Source organism: Eleginops maclovinus, chromosome 18, assembly GCF_036324505.1.
Source record: "Eleginops maclovinus isolate JMC-PN-2008 ecotype Puerto Natales chromosome 18, JC_Emac_rtc_rv5, whole genome shotgun sequence".
Taxonomy (NCBI): Eukaryota; Metazoa; Chordata; class Actinopteri; order Perciformes; family Eleginopidae; genus Eleginops; species Eleginops maclovinus.
The window spans coordinates 20,159,885-20,184,530 of record NC_086366.1 but is presented as its reverse complement, the minus strand read 5'-3'; the positions used below and the strand labels follow the sequence as shown (position 1 = coordinate 20,184,530).

Sequence of the window (24,646 nt, the reverse complement as noted above, 5' to 3'; positions counted from 1 at the left end):
TTTTAAACATGAGAGCAAGCGCGGGATTTACAGTAATACATTTTTATTAAGGACAACCTCATGTGACTGTACACATTGAAAACAGAGAGGAAGAGCAAAACCAAACATATTTGCAGAAGCATGAATGATGATCCAGAGAAGGCTATTAGAAATAATTATGCATTAACACATCATGGGTACTTGTATATAACATATGCATGTTTCTGCAGGCTGTGACACATGTTAGGGTTGTTGGGTCTCTTGTGAAAACAACTGAGAGAACATTTCATGTTGCTTACACAGAGGAGTATGAATCTTGAATTGAAACAGCAGTCATTTGAAGAGATCACATGTCTTATATCAGTATTTAGAGATGTTTACAAACTGGCCTAAAGGCTACAAAGTGCAGCATAAAGCGAGCTTACTGATCAATATGTAAAACTTCCCTCCTGTATCCAGCCCGAAGAAATTGCTAACGCATATGCAAAATATTAATTAACCATTTAATCACTGTAGTTTAATGACTTGTGGTATTGGCTTTTCTAAAGTCTTTCATATTGATATATTTTTCTCCACTTCTTAGCTTATCGACATCTCAACGGTTCACAGGAGCCATAAGTTTCTTCCAACAAAAGCTACCAATCTGTCTTTCCCAAGGCTGGTGAGTTATTGTGGCCTATAAAATCAAACTGACTGCCAAAAGAAAGTTGAATGCTATTGTATTTCACCCAAAAGTGTGAAGAAACTTATCAACTCACGGGGTTGCTTTGTTAGGACTACAATTTGGCTTGAAATACAATGTTTGAGTGAAATTATGAGCACCATAAAGTTTAAGAATTATAATCTGAACATGTGAGCTACATGCGAAATCACAGCGGGCACGGCCGTATCACTTTTCACTTGTCTCCACTGCCTTTAACACAGCCCAGCTGTAGTTTGTATTCTGTGCTGAATGGTGTAGCATCACATATGAGGTGCTCTTACAAACTCGCTTTTGAATTACGGCCCATGAGAAACATATTTTAAAACAAAAATCCAGCCATATTTCATCTTAAGAGTACTTTGATAGAGGAAATGTAAGACTCCACTTGCGGCTCTGTCAGGAGGGGGGGGAAACTGATGGCCATGCATGTTAAAAGCCTATGTGCCATCAAAGCCCCTTGGGCTACAAAGGGCTCTTTTAGCAAATGGATGGCAACAGCTGCAAACTCTGGGCTGTTCTTAATGTGCACGGTGCAGATGTCTGCACTTGAGTCCCACAGTCTGAGACAGATCTGTCTGACTCTACACTGAGCCTCTCTCATCATATCATTGCAGCTTCATTAAGCGCTGAACTCAATATCAGCATCTGCCTGGCATTTTTTTACTATCCAATTAAAGGGAAAAACTCTCAAAAAGATACTGTATAACCACTGGATTAATTTTGTTTTAGATTATATGCATCCATTTTTATATGAATGTATTAGCCTGACATAAAATGATTACCACGATACTACACTGCAATCATTTCAGAATTTTAAAAGGACCTTTTCTCTGTAACAACAGCAGTTTTGGCAACAAAAAAAGTCATCACCTTTAAGAAATTGTGTCTGAATTTAGGACATTTCCTAACCATAACTGATTGTATTGGCTTTTCTAAAATGGTTTGATTTGTCTCGCACTCAGGCGTTGAAACTAGAGCAAACAACGGAGAGCATCCCAAGGCATCCAGCGTTAGTACTGCAGCCTCCTAAGTGGCTTTTTAAAACTGGAACAGCAATGAAAAGTGGAATACAGCCATGTGGCTCTGTGTAATAGCTGGATAGGAGCAGAGCAACATATGGGTTTATATATTGGCCTCACCATGTGTAGAATTGTTAAACCTGAAGGAACATTTATTTGAAGAACAAACCTTTTTATGTTTTACACTTAAGGCTCACAGAAGGTGATTTCGCTGAAAAATAAATCCAAATAAGCACCTGCATGAGGCGACAGGGGTACAAGAGCTGCAATTACCAAAATCAATACACAGGGATAATAAATGTGTTACACACGTGAACAATATTCGGTCAATCTATCCAATCAGGGAACTGGGACAGAACCTTTTTGACTATTGAACTCATTTAATGCTTAAAACAAATACAAGTTACTTCACTGGGTCATCACAATTGAACAATAGATTTTTTTTTTTTCATATTTGTAACACCCTCAGAAATATACATTCACATGGCTGCATACAGACACTTTCTCTCTTTTGATTTTTCTTTCAATAACATTAAATCGACAAACTGTATGCGTCACTCCTTTTGTATGACAGTGAAGCTGCTAGTGGCATTTAAAAAAAACGTACTGGAGGAGCGTTTCTAGGGTCCGACTTTGGAAATAAGCTATCCATCGACTTCATCTATCCATCACCAGGTCTCTATGTTTGCAGTCAAAATAGGTATATTTTACATGACAGGGTCCCTACGCAGTTGTCCCTAAATAAATCCCAACTATAATCTCAACCGTATATACAATATTTACAGTGGAATGTTAAACATACTGAATACAAAAAGTAGATTAGGATGGAATGAAGTTACAGTCATTTTATTACAAAATAGAAACTCATAACACCCCGACAACATGAAGACAATGTTAACATCTACCAGTATACAGAATGTCCACTCCAAAGGGTTTTTCCTTTCTCTAACGTTTTCTTAGAAGCAAGTGTGGCAGTGGCTTTCTAATGGATGCAGAAAAAAGGTGAAATGAAACCCTAGAGTTGTGCTTTGAAAAGAGTCGATCAGATCTCTGCTTGGGGCCAAAGTATTTTATTTGGGTTTAAATCCGTTTTCATTAGACTTCATGTCTCAATTGTTGTGCTTAGAAAAGTCAGCCATGTGGGACTAAAAGTTTGATCTCTTTAGGGTCTTTATTGATAAGAGAGAAAAAGTGCTGTGTCACCGTGAAGCAATCATTAAACGCTCAAATGGTAATGAAAGCCGCTTCTAAGAGATGAATTGATTTAAAGATCAAGACACATCGCAATGTTAGTATCGCATCGGAGCTCAGGGTTGAATAACATCCCCACTACACTAACTACAATACAACGATCATTTGTCTGATTTTAAGAGGTATGCAGTCCGTGTCAGATTTCAATATTACTCTTTATGTTATTCTACTGCATGAATAACTTAAAACGCTGGAGCAGCATCTGTCTCCTGTCTTTGATAGGCACTGAATGCACAAAAGGATAAAAACGTTTAGTCTCTATTATGCTGTGATATGTCTGTAGAATTAAAAAGAAGAAGCTTCAGCAAAGCCGTTCACCTTTTATCAAGTGAACGATAAAATAAAGGCAATATAATTGGGATTTGCTTTTGCACTTTTAAAGTAGCAACCCAGACGCTACTGTTGTTTAGTCTTCTCTCGATAAAACCTGCCAGCCCCGTGTATGTTCTCAATCTCTAGTGGATACACTGAACAAAAACAGAAATAAGGCAGTAGAAAATGAAACTTAACTGAAATCAACAGGCTTTTGATAAGAATATTATCTCCCACTTTTGTAATGTTAATCTTGTGTTGAAAATACAATATAAATTGAGGCTCATGATTAACATGCTCATCTAAAAACATACAGTAGACAAGCATGGACTGTAAAACATTCACATCTCCAGCAGTCTGCTCCCAGGGAGATGTTATTTTTTCATCTTTATTTATATATATATATATCTTTATATACTTTTTTGTGTGTTAAACTGCAATATTGTTCCTGGGTACTGTGTGCCCATACCTTTGTTGTTACCGACAACACTGACAAAGTGTCGTCTTTCGAGCTGCAAATGAGAACAAACACACTGTAATTGATACCGAAACCAAATTGCAAACGTACCGACATCCACTCCAACATAAAAACATGCAGAAAATAAGGCTTAATAACATATTTATATTGTTCAGAGCCAGTCAGATGTGACGCCTACATCCACGGATGTACTGCTTTGCTTCGGTTTAATCGGATATTTCACATTGAACTTTTTTTTTGTTCCAAGCAAATGCATTTTGCTGATTGTGTAATGGACAATCCGGTGTCGTCCACTGGCACTTATAAACAGTGATTTAAAAAAGCTAGACACATCCTTTATAACACAGCCCTATTGGCAGATTCAGATAACTAAGAAAAGGACAACCATTTGTTCCTTTAAAATCCCCCATACAGAGTTTCATTTGAGAAAGAAAAAAAAAAAAACTGATGGAAAAATAAACCCAATGAAAGCAGCAGGTGACTTTTTATACTCCAGCATGGCCACCATTCATTTTTCAATTCCCTTTACATGTTAAATGTTCTCTCTGTAGATGCAAATTTAAGCATCTGTTGACATTATCCTCCTATCCGTGTCCTTTGTGTCCATGGACGTCTCCTCATAGAAAATGCTGTTGGAGTAAGGGCTTAAGCCAACTCTTTCAGCACACAGCCACATATTATAAGGAGAGGCAGAGTCATTATTTGGGAAATTCCTCAGACACTTTTCTCTGACATCCATTTGATAAAAGTAGGGTTAGAACAACATAATTATGACAACTCAACACAGAAAAAAACAGACATTTCATTATAGTGGTAAGATCGAGAGCTTGTGTGCACAGGTCAACCTGGTCAAGTGACAATCATGATATTTCAGAGCATTATTGAAGGTTTTTTATGACACAGAGACTCAACAAACCTTATTTGGACGTGATTTTGATGCACCAATGAAAAGTAGAATTTGTTGCAGCCCTTCTGTCTCCTGTTTCTCTAATTCACTGATGTGGAAACATATTTAGCATTATTTAAATTGAAGGGGAAAATTATTGGAAACTCTCAATTTGTATCTGCCACGTGGCTCAGTAGGCTGACTCCCTCCCAGTTAAGTTAAGCCAAGCCTATACACACAGGGGGGATCAAGAAATACTAGTCATGTCTTTGGAACACAGCACATAACACATCTGCTGTAAATGCTGTACAAAATGAGTTTCATGGACGCTAACCCCAGTGAGAAATGACACAGGTGCTGTATGGCGTTTTTTTTCTTTTCTCTGAAACATTTGACACACAATTACAAACACATAGAACTCCACCTGTAATTATGTTGAACATTTAACTCTCGTATCTCTGCTCATTTAAAATCATACAAAAAGACATTATAAAAATAACAAAAAAGGCAATGGTAATAAAAAAAACAGAAATAAATCCGCACATCCAGTGTAGGACTTTCACAAGTGTGCTCAGCAAAACCTCAACCTGCTCTTTTTATACATGTAATACACTTATAACATGGAAAATTACACAAAAAGAATATTACACCATTATTAATCAACCGATCACTTGTCTGGACTCGTACTCGAGTCCCTTTACAGTACATACCTTAGTTTGTACTCTTTGCCCATTCACTTGATGGAACTGATACCAATGCTGTCATGTTGAGAAGTTGATGTTGCTAGCACTTTAAATAGACGCTCGATTTTCTAATTGAGATTATTTTGGATGGGGTCTGATGTGGGGGGAGTCAAGGGGGAGGGGGATACTAGGTTGACCAAAAGAGGACAGGGGAGTGTGAAGTGTGCAGCTTGACAAAAGGGAGGGTGGGGTGGTGATGGAGGTGAAAGGTGCAGTGGAATGCAGGTGAGGGGACCAAAGGGTTTGGTTGTTGCATGCCACTAAACATACCACTCTTTCTTAGAAATGACAGAGCCGTCGGTTTGAGAGATCATATCATCGGCTATCTCAGGTTCAGGGTTATACTGGAAAGCCAGAGTCCGCTCATCATAATCTCGGCTCTCCCCTTCGTCTACAGTGAAATAGGGCCTCTTCAGGTCCTCTTGCTCGGGGTCAAAATCGGGCACACTCGCCTCAAACCCAGCGGGTCCACCGATCTGGGCAGGTTTCTTCTCGTCGTCTGAGTCGTCCGGGTACTGAAGGTTCTTGGGGATCGGAGGGTGTGCGGGCAAGCCGCCGGCCTTGCTGTACCCGTTACCGAACACGTGTTTCTTGGTGCTGTAGTCTCCTTTGAAGGTGCGCTGGCGGCGGCGCAGGAATACGAAGAGCAGTATGGCTGCCCCCCCCAACAGGACGACTCCCCCCACAGCGCCCCCGATGGCGGCACCTGCATTGTGCTGGCTTGGCGTGGTATCAGGGAGCCTGGTTGGCGGGTTGTTAGGGAATTCTGGGTAGGAAAAGACAGATGGAAGGGAGTGTGTCAGTGCTCTGGTGGGAGGAGGTGCATTTGTGCAGGTGCAGATTTTTTTGATGAAGAAAGGGAGACAAGGAAGGAAAAGCAAAGGGAAAAGGAAGGAGCCCCGGCGCCATCACAAGCCCCAACCCAAAAGGAGGCCTCACCGAGTCTGGCAAGGCTCCTTTGTTAACAGGCACATGCAGTTTTAGAGATGAAATAAAGAGCCAGTTCAAACAAAACCAGAGAGAAAACAACTGAAGAGATAAAAGTGAATGAAGTTTGTCAACATGCATCAACCATTGTTTCTTCTCTTCTCTTTGAAGGTGGAAGAAAATGAAACCATTTCATAAAGAAACTGTGGATTAATTCTCAAGTCCTTTCAGTTAATACATTCAGCTCAGTCAGTTAGTAGTACATATAATGATATATTGTAGTACAGTCCAGCATGAAAGAGTACATCATGACATACTAGCATCTTTATCATCACTGTAGCAGAAATGGAAGAGCACTTGCAGAGATGATTATTAGGAGCCAAGCAGACACAGCCATGATGCATCAAGAGAGCTGATAAACATGAAGCTCCTCCATTAAGGCAGCAGAGCAGACAGCACAGAAAAATATACAATATTCAGTAAAGAGAAAAAGTATCAAATGAGTCAAAGACGAGCTTTTATAAAGACAACAGAGTGACTATGAGCAATTGCCTGCAAGAAACAAACAATACCCAAGATGCAAGAGAATAACAGCAAGGATTTAGCCTTGCAAATTCAAAAAGAGACATTGTTTTAAATCCACAACTGCCAGCGTCATACCATATCTGGAGCTAAACTGAAACATTACATTCATTCCACCATTTTAGAGTCTCCTCATGGGAAGGGAACAATGCTCAAAACAAGCACAGCTGTAGCTTACAGTGAATCAAAGCGTTGAAAGCTATGTCCCTTACATGCACGTCTTCACTTAAAAAATATAAAAATGCAGAGCTCCTTGAAGCGCAGAGACAAAAAAGAAGTCTTTATGAAACGTGATCAAAGCCTCGAGGCGCACAGATAGCGGTTGTCTAAACCAGCACAGCAAAGGCACATTTAACTTCAAGTCCTCAGAAGAGAGTTGGAAAATATACAACAACAAAACGATACAACAAATGGAGTGGGAGAGGACTAAGGAGATGGAAACAACCAGGAAGAAAGGAAGGAGAGCCCAGTTGACGCAGGGCAAACTACAGACATGGTGTGCAACAAGGCATGACAAAGTCAGAAGAGATAAAAAGGATTTACTGCCATGATACTATTTTTGCCTTCTGTTGTACTGATTTATTACCATCCTGTTATGACACATAATCCAGTAAGCATAGATATTATCTCTGTTCATCAGATGAAAAAAAGCTGGATCAGATCAAAACCGGTTCTGCAATTCTTAGGAGGCAAATTTAACTGACAGAAACATCATGTTCATTCTTGATCCTCTGTCAATTAAATTAACATTAATAAACATTATCATGTCACACCCTAAAATGTTACACATACAACAAAATGTGTACACTGTATTCTGGTTATTATTGTGTGATATTTTGTATGTCTACGGGATATATTATATAATACCATTAATCAACACATTTAGAAATAATGGTTAAAACTAAGGAATAGATATTATGAGAAATGGAGTCAGTAAAAAAGGATAGCATGGTCGAGACATTATTAAAATTGACCTAGGTCAAAAGGTCCAAATTACTTCTTACGTATTGGAGAAAGTTAAGATCAAAAAAGAGGGTGTCCTGGTGCTTGGTACCTGACATCATCTGATACTCGACTAATGGGGTGAAGCCTGCGAGCTTGTTCAGGCAGTCAATTCGAGCACCAATGATACATTCGCACATAACGCCCCTCATCACTTTTGCAACCAACCAAACATAGTCTCCTAAATCTGGCGCTCTATTTAAGCTGTTGGATCTGCCCACCTCTGCCTTGCTAATGCTGCAGCCGCCACTGCTGTTTCCACGCTGCTAATGTGTTCACCTCGCTGCTGCTGCTGCTGCTGCTGCTGCTGCTGCTGCTGCTGCTGCTGCTGCTGCTGCTGCTTTCACGTTAGCGATGCTCGCCTGCCCCACCACCACCCCAGCTTCCTACCCAGCTTCTACCTGTAGGTTTGGGGGATAGTTATCTAATCATCACTCAATGTTCTATGTTAATATGTGGAGTGATGAAGCCAAACTCAAACTATATACTGTTTCTAATAAACATATTAATGAAACACGTGAGTTGTCTGACTGAAATTGGATTGTTACTGGTTTAAAAGAGAGGTAGGTCACACACACACACACACACACACACACACACACACACACACACACACACACACACACACACACACACACACACACACACACACACACACACACACACACACACACACACACACACACACACACACACACACACACACACACACACACACACACACACACACACACACACACACACACACACACACAAAAGAAATTTCTATAAATATGAACTTGAACATTGTGAAACCAGTCGACTCGTGTTTGCTGTACTTTGTTGAATTCTCAGTAAATTCTATTCTATTGGCTATTGACTCTGTTGATTTTTTTGAAAGCTTAATAAGTGTTAACATAGTGTTGTGAGGATCTTGAAGACACCCGGCCCAACTTCAGAGGATTCTCCTCAACATTATAGAGTGTGCTAATAAAGACAATATGGAAAAGTATGGCATTAAAGCTCAGTATAAGTGTGTGTTTAAAATTATGGAGTTGCTGTCTTTAAAACAATGATTGAAATAATATAAACACACAGCGGCAAAAGACTAAATGTCACCTGAACATGAAACGCTTAAACAAAATCTTTCAGCATTTCTCAAATATAAGTGTCATAGAGAAAGTACGATAAGTTCAAGTCATACAAAAAATAACCAAATGATGCCAGTTACAGTTGTTAGGCAAGCATATCTTGTTGTATACAAAATTGCCAATTTCGAAAAAGGCACTGGTTGGTGACCAAGCCCCAGTACATAGCTCTACCAACTGAGCTATACAGCTTTCCACTTGAGACCATTTTGACATTTATTTTCATCTGGAGCATTATCCAGGTTTGGAGCCGAAAAAAACGACCCATTCCTAAACTATATGCACAAATTATTTACGAAGATGTCAATATGTAAAGGCAAAAACAGTCAGATAGCGTGGTTTCCTCAGTATGGCCCTAAACAACAAATTGTTTATTTTAGACAATTATGGTTCAGTGATGTGGAAATGTGTTTTTGGGATTGGAAACTAAACATTATTGATCAAAAATGAAGGTTTGTGTTCAGCAATCTTAAACTTTCCTTAGAGATATGAACTCTGTGCTGCCTTGCAGGAAGTCATATCTAGTCGAATCAGAGCATTACGGCAAAAACAACCAGCCAATCTGAAAACCTCTGCTATTCTCATCAAGTAAAGACAAATTCCCATTTAAGCAGAAAATGATTTTTTAAATTATTGCCCTTATTGGTTAGATCAAACCCATTATACTCAATTAGAACTGCTATTAAGTGGAAAAGATTAATCTCTGCATAACTCTGGAAGAAAGGGATGGATTTGGGCGAAGATGAAAGAAGCTTTGGAGCCATCCCCTCTCTTTTAATTACAATGGCACCCTATCAGTCCAAAGGAGCGACGACCTCCTGAACACAGCTACTCTCCTCGGTTGCTCTTCCTCGGCCCCCTCTCTCCCAGGGCCGGCAGCAAAGCTCTCCAATTTCTAAAGCGGTGCCGGGCACAGTCTCAAATATCAGCTCAGGTTTTAATCTCACTACCTAATGGGATTATTCAGACAGAGGCCTTCATTACACACATGAATGAGAGAGCAGGGCCAGGTCACCCCTGCTCGAGAACACATACTCCCAGCAAGCCCAAAGAGGGGGTGAAAATCTAGAGAATTGACAGAGGACAGAGAAAAGTGAAAAAAACATTCTCCCATAATCCTCTTCTCTACCAGCATCTACCTTCTAATACTAGGCTATGTCTTCTCGCTCATCAGTAATTAGGCAGCTCCCTGTCCTTACATTTCTATAGTTGCCTCGAAATGTACTACTTAGAGGCGGGAAGCACAAGGCGGGATCAAAAAAACTACAGAGCATAGACAGTAAAAGAAGATGCAGTGAGCCTTCAAAGGGGCTCCCTATCACCTCCATTTCTATAAAGGATCAAGTGACAGCACCTCCTGACACCCATATTCGAAGAATGTGCATGTCAACGCTAATAAAAATGGGTTATGGTCCATACAAAATACAGACATGAAAGCAGATGTAAACATGCAGGTATTTTTATAACTCTTTGCCCATCTCATCCACCTCCATGGAGGTCTCGGAAAGATGCAGGAATAGAGAAATGGAGGTATTAAGTCGTTTTGCTAAAGGAATAGAATGGGGGATTATTGTGTTCAGGTGGCTCTACCTCTGTATAGGAGGTACTTGAAAAGCAGAAGAAAGAAGCTATGAAACTCCATAAAGCGCTCATCAGACCACTTCAGAGCAATGCAGGAACAGCCGCTTGTATTTTGCAACTCAAAGTGGTGTACAGGCAAAGAGGAGTGCCTGTTCTCGCGGCGTTATCCAGCTCACTTCTGTTATGTACTTATCCCTTCACAAGGTCAATTAGCAACCTCCCATTCAGCCTTCTTGGCCTTTTGCATGAGGGAAGATAAGAAAATGGCAAAAAGATTTCTCAATTTCACCAGCGCTGTGCCTTTGTTTCTATGTAGATACTGTGAGAATGTGAAATAAAAGTAGCTATGGTGCGAACGTTACAGAAATGCTAATAATAAAAGACATTTTGAAATGGTTGGGGTACGTAGGAGGGAAGAGGCGTTCCACCAGCACGCCATCGCTCCAGGCAACACCTGCCAACACATAGATAAAAAAAACCTCAAAGCAGCACAACGGCAGCCCTGATACTGTTTCAGGCAACAAAAGGTAGTGTCTATTAAAACCACGCTGAAAAAATGCAGATAGTGGGGTAACCTTGAGTTGCAATGACTAAAATGTACTATTGAGATTAATAGATGCCAGGATGTGCTATGAAAGGCTATAATTCAATCCAAAAGCATGATAGATGTATACAGGTAATGAACAACATGAAATACTGCAGCCGCTTAGTTGCTGCAACCATGCTGTTTTGTCTTGCATTAATCATACTATTTTGAACACTCACGTTTAACTTTGATCGAGTGGATGATTTACAACCTCGGACCATTTTCATTGACCAAATCCGTTTCCTTTGCAACCCGATAAGTACTCTCACTCTGACTCATTTGTGTAAAACAGGAGGGAGTCTTTAGGAGAAACAAATGGTAAACAAATGCTGCACACTCTTGTTCAAGCCAGATTTGTGGCTTCAGAAACCAACAATTTATAGCACAGTTTTCCATTTCAATGTAAACTAAGGCAGAAAACAAGCCAGCAGCACACTGTTCAAACACACCGAAGAAGAGGACTGTGTGAAGCAGAAAGGGGGCTTTCAAAGGGAGAGAAACTGTATCACAACTCTGTCCTGCAGGTACTGTTACTGGGTGTGCTCCAGTCATGTCTGCACATGAAGAAAAGGAGGACTAGACAGGTACAAACATTCCTGAGTCTTAGAGCAATCACTGGGACAAGGTGTTTTGACAGAGAGACTGAGAGGATTTCAAAGAGCGGCGCAGGGAGTGGCGTTTAAATACGACTAAATGAGGAACACACCGCAGACAACAGAAGATGAAAAGAAAACATAGGGCTACTCTAAGAGTTTGACGAGTGGCAACATGGAGGAAAAAAGAAGATGGAGCGAGTGCCTTTGAGAGGCGGGGGAGTGACAACGGCAAATAAAGAATGGCGTAATGAGTGAGTGAGGAAGGGGACAATCGGGGAAGGCGCATTTATTCAGTGGTTTCAACAATCCTCATTACTCCCCTGTCTGAATTTGCCAGTGGTTGTGAAGTCATGGAAATGTAAGGCTGCCACAACGAATAAAAGCTCATCACTGACAAGAATTGAATATGCGGCCGGGAAGCAAAGGACAAGGAAAAGCTCTTTTTCACCCTATCGCACACCCGCCTTCTAAGATCTACAATTTATTCCCATTTGTAATTTTCTTTTTGCTTTCACTGATTCTTCACAGGTATAAATGCCATAAAAACATCAGATTAGTAATTCATATTCGATTCCACAAAAAAAGGATAGTAGGCATGGTGTGTGCTGAAGAAGATAACACGCATACAAATCATCTTTGGTGGGTTTTGAACATGCAATGAATTGCAGGACAGTCCAGTCAGAAAAACAGGAAACGCTTCATGTTTTCATCTCTCTAAAGCAGATGCCGCACGCAATCTATGACTTTGTTATTTATTTGCTGACTAAGGATTCCCAACTTGGATAATGTTGGTGTTTCCCCTTTCGGTAATTTATAGCTGAAATAAACTAAAAAGTAATCTACAAGAAGCAGGACTTGTATCACAAAACAAACATCCAACACAACGCTAGTGGAGTTGAACATACTGAAAAATACTTGTTTCCTTTAAAAAAGTGTGTTTGATTCCCTTTCTGATGCACATTAATATAATCATGTTATTCGAACAAACACACAAATGAGCTTTGAATGAGCAATGAATATTAAACCGGCATCTAAACACCAATGCTCTTTTAAGAAACGTTTGCTGAAAAGACACCATTTTTAATGCATCTCTTTATTTCTCTTCTAGCCTGTATGTGGCTGCAGTGCTAAGTACTGTAAGGACGCCTTATTGGGTCAGCAAACATTAAACAAACTTCCATGTTAGAAGGCGTTAAGCCAGTTGAGGTCGGGGCCATGTTTGTTCACCGCACCATCCTCTGTTGGTTTTTTCCTTGTTGTTTTTTTCAATCTCCTTGCTGTTATTTTTGAGCTGTGTGTGTAATGAGTGAATCACCGCGCAGCGGCTCTGGAGCCAGTGGTCAGACCCTGGGACAGCGTCTGACCTACTTCATCAGGCTGTCAGGGAGGCGTGACAGATCCAACACCACATGGGTGGACGGTGAGGAGGGAGGAGGAGGCAGACGAGGAAGAGAAGCAGAGCTGGGCTGAAGGGTCCTAGCCAATCCCCCTGCTCCATCTGTCTGCCACATCCCTCTCCTCTGCATATCCTCCGGAGAGCAGAAACAGCAAGCCATGCAGAAACAAATGTTAAGATAAATCACTACGATCTCAGCTGCTCTGCTCTCACATGCACTCCCCTTGTGACATTTCCATTTCACTCTCACAGCCAGGCTATCTCTTCTCCTCAACAAAAAAAGTGGCCCCCTTTACACAGTAAGCATCCCCCTCCTCCATTTTATGCAAAATGAGCTGCAGCCACAATATCTTCCCCCTCAGTGCTCTCACTGGCAGAGCAAAACACAGCGGAGGCTTTATGGGGCGGCCTATGGTGTGCAAGCACGGGAGCGGCTCATGCTAATGTCTCATTTGGATAATGAGGTGTATTCTTGGCAAGATCTGAGCAGCTAGTAGTCCCTCCTGTAGAGAGGATGTCGGGGGCTACGCAGTCCCTCTATCAGCCTGCAGAACTGAAATCCATCTTGGTTTGTAGATGCTCTGTCAGAAGGTTTAAGGGTGATGAGAAGCTAGCATTAAAGGAAGGGACCAATACACTGGATGAGCTCCTCAACTGCCAGCATGCATGTACTTGAAGTGAGGGTGCAATGATATACAAGATATACGCGTGTGGCCTTTGAATCTATGAATAATGCACGGAGACGACACTTCGATGTGCTCCAGCTATAGCACCAATTGAGGCAGTCTCCACCATGACAGGCGAAGACAAACAAATTTCACATTGCTGGAGGAGCCTGTGCAGAGCTGACATCATAATGTCTCTTGTCTCTGTCAGAGGAAAGAAAGGAGACAAATGCCTGCGTGGAGCGGCTCTGCTGTTAGATGTCAGTAATATATGGTGCGACACTTGTTTTATTCAAGGATGATCCCGTCGCGGTTTCACAAGTTTTATCACGCGGGAGCAATCACCTTGGTCACGGTTACAGATGGAGCTACAAGTCTGTTTCGAGACTGATAAAAGTGAACCATGCCATCAACAACCAATGTTATTTACAGTTTGCTATTTTCTTTTTAGAGCCACCAACTGCAGTTTTGGATTGATTTTGGCAGCCTCAGTGGATTACATGAAGCATAATAATAACTACCATGGTCGCCTTCTTGTCAGAATCCCCTTTTCAAATCCTATGAAAATGTATCGCCTCATCTTCAAAGTAATGAATTTCTTGAAACAAGACATTAAGGAATTTCACTTTAGAAAAACAGTTACATTTGAGGCAAGGGGACACAATTTTGGCACTTTACATTCAGCATTCTGGTTTCCGGTTGAAGTTTAAGTACTATTGAACAATTGCATTTTGGCAGGCTTCTATTGAAAACTAAAAAGGCTGAAAGTATTGGCCGAAATGCAATCTCAGAAGTCATAGGATATCATCTGACATCTGATGATATTAGCTTGTGAACTGGCTACTTAAAAAAGCAAGTTCTACATTTTATTGTCTCTCCAATCCAACTCCATTCTTACATCTTATACTCCTATTTGACTGGAAACAATCAGTAGCCCAAAGAAAAAGTAATTATTGACCCAAAAGATACAGCTCCGCTTCTGGGTTCCAAGATTGGTAAAGAATCAATTGTGAGTATAAGGTAATTCAATAGGGTGGGCTTGATGGGCACACCTATTTTGTAGATTTTTTTTCCAGAATGTGTCCAATTCAAACCATCAATTTCACAGTTTCTAATTGACTTGGAAATTAGAAGGAACCAGAGTGTTTTTTTTAGAGAATTATCTTGTAAAAAACCCACTAATGAACCCAATATATTTCATATACATCATACATTTTTAACAAATGTCCAACTGTAGTTACGTATAAGTATCATATCACAAAAAGAAATACGTATGTGTTATGCATCCAGTTCAAGCTGCTACATTTATTCTCACAAAGTAACAACATCAACTGTCATTTCAAAAATACCCTCTCCTGCTCTGTAAATTAAATTTATGCTGAGAACGCTCCTTTTGTTGCTGCCAAGAACTTGCTTTCCTGCCAAACTGGTGGCAAGCATTTGAAAACGTTGTACAGACAGAGATAATGTTCTAGGCAAAGGCCTTGTTTGCTCAAACTGGTAATGTGGAGCCAAAAAGAAATTTGAGTGAAATTAGTTGAAAAAAAGAACTATGTTGGCACTTTTTAATTCATAGCCTTTCATTACCACTGTGCCTCACTGTCTTTAACACAGAGTGTTACATACTTAGACCTTTGCAACAATTCTAGTTCCTGTTTGCTTTGGAGTCCATTTTTGGAATCTAAATTCTCCCCCAAAAATCAGATCCACTGAAGCATCTCTTTCTGTCACATGGATCTAGTTATTTATTTATAAATCCATTGGACTGCCTATGCTTTATTCATCTCATTTTCACTGTGTGGTACCTCTCAACTTCATTTTCTAACACAGGTTCAAGCAAGCGTGAATAGATCTCGGCTCCGGTGCTTACAGAAGGATCCATCCTCACACTTTTCAGCTAAATTGATGACAATGCTCTCACTCCATCCAGCTTAACCTGAGTGGTAAAGCCCTATAGCAAAGCTGACTGCACCTTTAAAGCAACTCTGCGCCCCAGCTTCGACAAAAAGGGGATGAAACTTAGCGCTGCTGGGTGGTAAGTGGAATGGCTGAAAGGATCACATACTGGCTGACCCCAAACTGATTTGATATTATCCTTCACAGCTGATCCTGCTAAAGTGGCAAGAATTATGCATTGTCTTTGACTCACTCCAGCCTCCATCTCGCAAAGATTAGCGCTGTTGTTTGAGAGAGTCAAGGTTAAAAAATATCTTATCAAGTTCAAAACATTATTTAAGTGAGTAAACAAATTAATTCTGCGGTCAATGTGCAGCTCCACTGAGAGGAATGTTCCCACAAGTCACATCACTGTGTATAAAAGAAAAACACACACATCCTCTTTCTCAGGGGAGATAATGACATAATTGTAAGGTTATCCTGACAAAACGGCCATTCATCATTATGAGCTGGAAAAGATGGCAGCTTGGAATTGTTTCGAGTGTGATGGTGGGAAAGCTGATTATCTTAATGAAAGACTTTTTTGAGTCTCTTAAGTTGGGGAGGATCTTTGAGGTTCAACCACATTATTCAGCTCTTTTCCAGCAGCTTTCTCAGCTGCAATATTTCACTGGAGTCAATTGCTTCCTATCAGGCGGTTTGAAAAGCTTCTAGGAATCAATCGTCAAAAATATCTTTCATTGTGAGGCTGTTTAATCGTCTCAATTTTACCATGGCCTCTGATGCCTTTTAGTAATTTGCTAATTAATCAGACCTGACGACTTGTCAACCATCCCTCGGGAGAGTTATGAACTGAATAAGATCGAAAAGAGGTGTTTGCTAAGAACAGGCCCTTTCCATGAAGCTCTTCTCTCACGCCATAGATCCCCTCATTCTCTTCTTTTTTCCTTCAGATTTCCTCTTTCACCTCTTTTTTTTCCTGAAAGCGACGATTGATTAAAACGGGAGAGTGGCTCATTAAATTCTGACAAGCGACACCATATCTGCAGAGCACATGTCCTTGGAGAAAGCCGTCTTTGCCCATGTGCCTCACCGTAGGCGATGCCATCTCCACCACAAACACTATCCCCAAACTAATTGAAACAAGGTGCTCTGTGGCCCCGCTATCTGCCGAGGTGACAGTTATGCAGCTCCCACAAATCTGTCCATGAATTGAGGAGCTTGATTAAAATGTGCCTTCTTTAAGTGTTCCATCAGTGCTGTTTCCAACTGTGAGGAAATAGCTTTTTCTGTGATACAAAAAAGTTGTCACGGATATTTTATCTCTTCGCGACACTGGAAGCACGGTTACCTCCCTGGCAGGCTTATATTGCTGTGTCAATCTAAAAATCAACTACAACATGAAAATAAAAAGCTTTACTGCCAATCCCATGCATAATACAGCTAGTAGTAGTGCATTTGGATAAATCTAGGTCTCTATAGTGACAACACTATGTGTGATAGTGGCATAAAGTGCGTGATAGATTTTGTCATATTTGTCCTTGCTCAAATACGGTTAACCAAGAGCTAAAAAAGGCCAGAGTCATTGACAGTTGAAACACTCTCCAGATGGCTTCTTAGTCCAAAAATATTGCAATGTGCCTATAATAAAGAACATAAATACTCATGTTTGTCACTAGTCTAGAAATGTTCAGCTCTGGTCGCTCTGCTGAGCATGTCCTGCAGCTATAGGCTTGGTCACCTTCCCTTTCTGCAAAGGGAGAACACTTAGCTAGCATTACTGAAGCCCCCATGGTGTAGCCTTGAAAAGTAGCCAACAGTGGGCTCTCTCACCTGCCACGTCTCATTCAGGCCTGTCTCAGGCTGTAGGGAGGCACAAAGATGCTCTTTGAAGTTAATGAAGCATCAGCATACTTCTTTAACTCCACCACCGGGTCATTAAGCTCAGCCAATGTCAAGGCTGCACAGAAGACTTCAAAAAGAATTAGAAGGAAACGCCATGCCCACCCTCAAGTTGACCTCTAGACTCTTTTATGTGTGTCTACGTAACGGATGCAGAATCTGACACTACATTCACATAAATGTCTTCTGAACAGGAACATTTCTTACATCCTTGAAGCTTAATGATGTTTTTTGATAGTGTGGGAGATTACGCTGACAAGATGGCTCAAGACGGGCTAGCATTTCACAACATCAGCAAAGAGCACAAGCGTCGTCCCACTGTAACGTATCCATGTCGGAGCTGCGTGAGACACAAGGGCAGGGACAGCTCAGCCCGTTTGAACATGCTGCTTCTGCACTCTGCAACCTTAACCATACTTATGTTTGACAGTGTACTCTAGCTGTTTGTGACCAGCAATTTGACTGGGTGCCATGTTGGAGCTCTGAACTGTGCTTTACGAGGGGGGCTCTTCTCCCTTTAACTTGTCACTGTTACTATGGGAACTGGCAAAAATGTTTTTTTTAAGGGTTGTATGGGACCTTTAGGGGATGTTCTCAAAAATATCATGACTTGTGCCATCTAACAACATAGAAACCCACTTGTAGGTAGCTTCCAGCCAGTTTATTATATATTATATTATACAGAGGGAAGTCTTCTTTTTAGGATACATTTGCAAGATTCGCACGGTAAGTGAAGGCAATGCTCTCTTAATTCAAGTGGGAAAGATTTACTGTGATGAATCATCTCAGTTTTGACAATGCTTCTGACAGTCACCCATTGTCCTGGCTGCTCGGGAATTAACAGGGGACAGCTCTGGTCGGTCCGCACCAAAGTAGGGGTTTGCTAACAACTGACTTTCTAAGGTGTGGAGCCAGGTTTCTATCGCTACAATTCCCGCCTCTAACCTTGTAACTATACTACATTCAACACATGTACCGTTACCAGTAAAGGAGACAGGGAAATAACTGAACATGAGGCATATAGAGCAGGAGATAGCATCATGGGGAGGGAGGAGAGCTTTCATTAGCTCTCATAGGTAGCTATCAAGCTATGGCAGCTACCATTAGCAAAGCCAAAAGGAGTGCAAGCAACTGTGGAAATACGTGGAAGTCGTTAATAGAAAGAGGATTAAGAGTGCTTGAACTGTACAAATGTGTGATTAGATTTACAACGTGAAGTAACTGCCATGATCACGAGTTTTAACAAGATCGACTAAGTTAAGCTAATATAAGTGATCAGCAACACAAACATGCAGCAGCACAGACAAACAGGAAACCCGGAAATGACAACTGCTTCATATCTAGTAAATCTCCAGATATCAAAGATTGAGTTCTTTTACCTCGAGGAAATTCCTAAACACCTTTCTTTTACAAAATGCAAGGTCTCTAGATGACATGTAATAACTAAGTGTTTTGATTACGGTAAACATGCAGAGTAGTAGGGAGTAAAAGCTAGCTCTCGCTGAAAGCACAGAGTGTTTTCAGAGCTTCAAATTCAATCATTACATTTCCTTTAACCTGCTCAACACCCTCCAAACCTTTGCTTGGCTTTAAATATGTATACATTCAAATTTAAACTGAATGTGCTCAAATGATGCACCCACGCGCTATTCACCGCACTCAATTAATAAAATTAAACACACAAATGAGGAGAATAAACAGAAAGACCACAGGGACAATGCCAGTGTGGTTTGTTAATTCAAGCAATCAATGAAAAAGCAGAAATAGAAAATTACTTTGGTGCCTTTGTTTTGCCTTCTCTAAAGGGATACAGTATCAAAGAGTACAATGTCTTTGGAACACAATTACTCAACACAAGCTGGTGCTGGGTGATTTCCAAACTGTAGATTACTTCCTCACTTTCCTGCTTGATAAGTACGGGGCTATTCATTCTCCTTTGACAACTTCTCACAACGCAGGTAATGACATCACACCCTACAGAACTGCTTTGTCCTCCTAGCTTAACCCCTAAGCAGTACAGAAGAACACAGTGAAAAAGAGGAAACATGGAGAAAAAAAAAAGGTATCCAATGATACAGTAAGGCACAGCTGTTCACTTCACACCAAGACAAGCGTTCCCAGAGACACAACATGAGTCAACATGCAAAGCAATGCAAGTTAGAACACCCCCGCTTCCCAGAAACCAAGCAGAACAAAGAGTGAAGGGAAAAAGTCCTTCCAGTCCGACCAGAGTAAAACTGTCACAGTCTCCCAATACCACACACACAGCTGGTAGCAATATAAAAAAGATTCCCACATTAGTAGTTCATATAGTGAAATCTGGTATAGGCCTTTTAGTGGGAAATATGTCTCCTATGGATGAAAACCCAGAGGAACCACTGTGCGTGTGTGCCAGCGATTATGTGGAAGGCACGGGAACTGAATCAGTTTTGTTCAGCATTTTGTTTTCCCCAGAAGACAGAAGAGACAAAAGAATGGAGGCAGAGCTCCACTACAAAAGAGGCAAGGGCTGTTCGGAGAAATGGGAGCGTGATGCGAGCAAACTATGATCAATACAGTACCCTCACCTCAAACCCCCGTATTCCTTGATGTTATTTTAGGCCCTGATAATAGACCTGCTTTATATCGCTCCCACACATGCGCCTGGGAGCCTAACAGGGCAGGGTGAGAGTGTTGGCGGCTGTTGTGTTCTCACAGTTTGTGTGAGCAGCGATGATACACAAACACAGAGGCTTTCTTTTTTAAACTCATCTCACCTTTCTTGCAGTCCACACAGCCAGGCCAGGTGGGAGTAGCATCGAGAAAACACAGACTATCATCTTTCATCATTTGTGTGAATATTTGTGTGAATAGGGGGTTTGATGGTTCCCTTTAGCAGGGTACTGTATTGACACAAGCCATGCCAGAGTTACTTAAGAGACAGAACGGAAGCGAGCGCCTGTATCAAACTACCTGTGATGTTGACGTCCACAATGCCAGTGCGAGTCCCGATGCCATTGGTCGCGTCGCAGACGTAGGTGCCGGCCAGGTCGTAGGTCACAGGTCCCTTGAAGAACAGGCTGTTGTTCTTGACCTCCACATTACTGGGCAGGGAGCCATTCAAGCTGTGGTGAGAGAAAGAGGCGGTAATACAGACACTATAAAAGGCAGAATTACCCCAGAAAAAAATAAAGAAATCCCTCTCCCAGGAGCAGAAAAAGCAATTCAAGGCGCATGAAAAATACAGTCTCTAGTGCCAAACAAACCTGGATGTGTGTGCGAGGGTAAGATAAATACCAGAAATATTTGACAGAGCTATATTTCAGCCATCATCCATCAAGTCCAAACAAAATTATGAGGACAGGGAATCCCAGCAGGTCCAAACAGGCAAGACATAGTTGATGCCTGAGGACACAGGCTTTCTTGGCATGAGGAATACAAAACAGACAGTGGTTGGAGGAAGGTGGGGGGTGGAGAAACAGGGCTTCTATGCTCAACTACAGCACAGCTCACATGGCTGGACTGAAGACTCAGGGGGCCTGTCAAGAGAGGCAGCTGATCAAGCGATAAATGTAGAATCTACCAAATGCTGGGCTGTCAATAAGAAGTGGAGCCCCTCTCTCCTGCCTGAGGTGTTTGTCTTCATGGTTCACTTTCTCTACCGCGTTCAGGCTTGCTCATGTCCTTTGATCAGGTCAGCACACTCCGAGGTCAGGGTTCACAAGCAAACTAAACCTCCTTTCGAGATTGTGGCAAAAGTAGGTCACAGTCCCTTAAGAACGGTGGTCCCCACATATATGTGCAAGCCTATTCAAGCCGGGTGAGAGAAAGAGCATGAGTAATTAACAGACACATAACAAGGCAATCTCCGAAAAAATAAAGAATCAGCCTACTCACTACAGGCATAATGCAACAAGGCCTAAAATCGCTTAGTGCCAAAAACATGTGTCGAGGTTAGAAACCCAGTGATATATTGTTAAATGCTATATTCAGCCATATCCCTCAAGTCCAACGAAATTTTGGTCGGAACAAAGTCAAAAGCAAAATAGTTTGAAGGACACAGGCTTTCTTGGAAGATATATGAAAAAACCAAGTGTGGGGAAGGTGTAAAAAAGGTTGTAAACCACTACTGACTACTCACATGTGAACTGATAGTTACTTCAGCTTCAAGAAGCAGTATCTAAACAATATAATGCAGTATCTTCCAATGTGGGTCTGTCATAAAAGTGACGCTTCCGTAGTTATCTGGACCCTTTTTGTGGTGCCCGGAGGCTTGAAAAAAGGTATCAAATTTTGCGACAATAAGACGTTTCCTGTTAGCTTCCCCTCGATGAGCTTCATCAGCTGCTCTGAATGAATCCTACTCAAGTAGAGCTACAGACTGTGATAGTATCAAATAGCTCTCCGAGTGACTGTGTGATGATGCTGGGTGTGGGTGACATTGTTTTTTTTAAGGATTGTGCAAAAGAGGTTACTCCCTTCACTCGTGGTCCCACATGGTATATGTAAAGCTCTATTCATTACAGCCAGAGAAAAAAAAATGAAATGTAATCTAACAGACAAACACAACAAGGTCTCACTCTAACAATGGCCACACATCAAGCACTTGAGCTGCACTAAACAGGCTTTCAACAAGGCTCTTCAGTGACATGGTAATAACATGTCACTTAGAAACAGCTGATCCATATGTGGTTAAATGCTGATTATAGAGCAGATTCTCTGGGCAAGTCAGTAGGAAATGTTTGTTTGGAACAAAGAATAAATATAAATTAGTTTAAAAGGATGCACAAAAATACTTTCTTGGAAAGATATAGTGAAAAGTAATCCAAGATGAGAATTAATTATAAATGTATGTACAACATTTGATTATAAATGTAAAACATATATTTTACTTCATATATATATATATATATATATATATATAAATAAAATATAATAGCAGTTATTTTCAGTGTTAGGTGTAACGCATTACAAAAGTAACGTTACCGTAATGTATTACTTTTCGCTTAAATGCAGTAATATAACGCATTACTTCTGACATTTGGGTAATATAATACCCGTTACAATTCTCGTTACAAACACATTTTAACCCGAAATGATGTGGTGTTTTGTTTCTAAGAATTCACAAACATCGCGAGACATTCCGACACCAGAGAACAATTGTGCAGGTAGAATAGTAACTCAGTAAGCCTGTTTACTATTGGTTAGGAAGGCTGCAGAAACAGATTCGCAATGCAGAGCTGCAGGCTCGGAGAAAATACAATAAAAAGACAGGAGTGCGCGCAGGCCGAAGCAACAGAAGGTCACTTTTCTCTCTCGGGCTGCTCTGCTGCTTGAACCCCAAAAAGTTGAAAGACTCGTGGCAGAGTGTTGAAGATATGCAGCCTAGATTACAAAATGAAATGTAATCTAACAGACAAACACAACAAGGTCTCACTCTAACAATGGCCACACATCAAGCACTTGAGCTGCACTAAACAGGCTTTCAACAAGGCTCTTCAGTGACATGGTAATAACATGTCACTTAGAAACAGCTGATCCATATGTGGTTAAATGCTGATTATAGAGCAGATTCTCTGGGCAAGTCAGTAGGAAATGTTTGTTTGGAACAAAGAATAAATATAAATTAGTTTAAAAGGATGCACAAAAATACTTTCTTGGAAAGATATAGTGAAAAGTAATCCAAGATGAGAATTAATTATAAATGTATGTACAACATTTGATTATAAATGTAAAACATATATTTTACTTCATATATATATATATAATATATATAAATAAAATAAATAATAGCAGTTATTTTCAGTGTTAGGTGTAACGCATTACAAAAGTAACGTTACCGTAATGTATTACTTTTCGCTTAAATGCAGTAATATAACGCATTACTTCTGACATTTGGGTAATATAATACCCGTTACAATTCTCGTTACAAACACATTTTAACCCGAAATGATGTGGTGTTTTGTTTCTAAGAATTCACAAACATCGCGAGACATTCCGACACCAGAGAACAATTGTGCAGGTAGAATAGTAACTCAGTAAGCCTGTTTACTATTGGTTAGGAAGGCTGCAGAAACAGATTCGCAATGCAGAGCTGCAGGCTCGAGAAAATACAATAAAAAGACAGGAGTGCGCGCAGGCCGAAGCAACAGAAGGTCACTTTTCTCTCTCGGGCTGCTCTGCTGCTTGAACCCCAAAAAGTTGAAAGACTCGTGGCAGAGTGTTGAAGATATGCAGCCTCTGTCCTCTGTGGAATCGCCGGCTTTTTGAAAGTTTGTCAGCAAAATCCTCATTAACACACCAATGACAAGGTGAGCTAACGTTGCCATAGAGACTCGTTCATATACAGCAGGTTACGGGGCCGTGCAGAGGCTCCACTAACATGTTATTAATAACACACAGAGACGTAATGTTACCGGTATCAAATATTATTTAGCATACTTAAACGGAGCATGAGTTTAATTTCTAGCATGAGTTTAATTTCTAGCCTTTTCCTGATTTTCAGCATGTACTGCCAGATAGATAGATAGCTTTAATTATTGAGCTGCAATAAACTACATTTTAGCATTTAAAGCCAAACGTTTGCGGTTATTTTGGTGAAAATAACTCAAAAGTAACGCAAAAGTAGTGTAACGCATTAAAGTTCAGAGACAGTAATAATGTAATGTAACTTATTACTTTAAAAAGACAGTAATAAGTAACATGTACTGTATTACATTTTGGAAGTTACTTGCCCATCACTGGTTAGTTATAATGGAAGAAATTATTTTACGTACTATCAGTTAGGGGGGGCAATTAATAAGCACTAGCTTTCTCCTGCTCCTTTTTTGGACACTATCATGAATTATTTTGTTAAATATATTTTTATTAAATATATAACTATTGTTGAATACATAAATATTGTCTGACAATTTATATTAAAAAAATGTATAATAATAATGTGTTCTACTAATACGGTACTCTGTTTTACATTATTATTTTTTTAAATCAATCAATTAAGTTTGAAATACAGATGGAAATGTAAGGAAATTAAATA

The 24,646-nt window shown here is 40.5% G+C and overlaps 1 protein-coding gene across 4 annotated transcripts in view; it reads right to left on the bottom strand.

Annotated features, from left to right (window-relative positions):
• The window catches only part of nectin1b (nectin cell adhesion molecule 1b), a 148,785-nt gene that overhangs the window by 69,730 nt on the left and 54,409 nt on the right, over window positions 1-24,646 (bottom strand). For 3 of the 4 annotated variants that reach the window (XM_063906733.1, XM_063906734.1, XM_063906735.1), the window contains exon 5: window positions 20,584-20,735. In XM_063906733.1, coding sequence (XP_063762803.1) covers window positions 20,584-20,735 — 152 coding nt within the window. Of the gene's footprint in view, window positions 1-26; window positions 6,138-20,583; window positions 20,736-24,646 lie in introns of those variants that run through there. The other variant, XM_063906736.1, reaches the window with a different exon arrangement.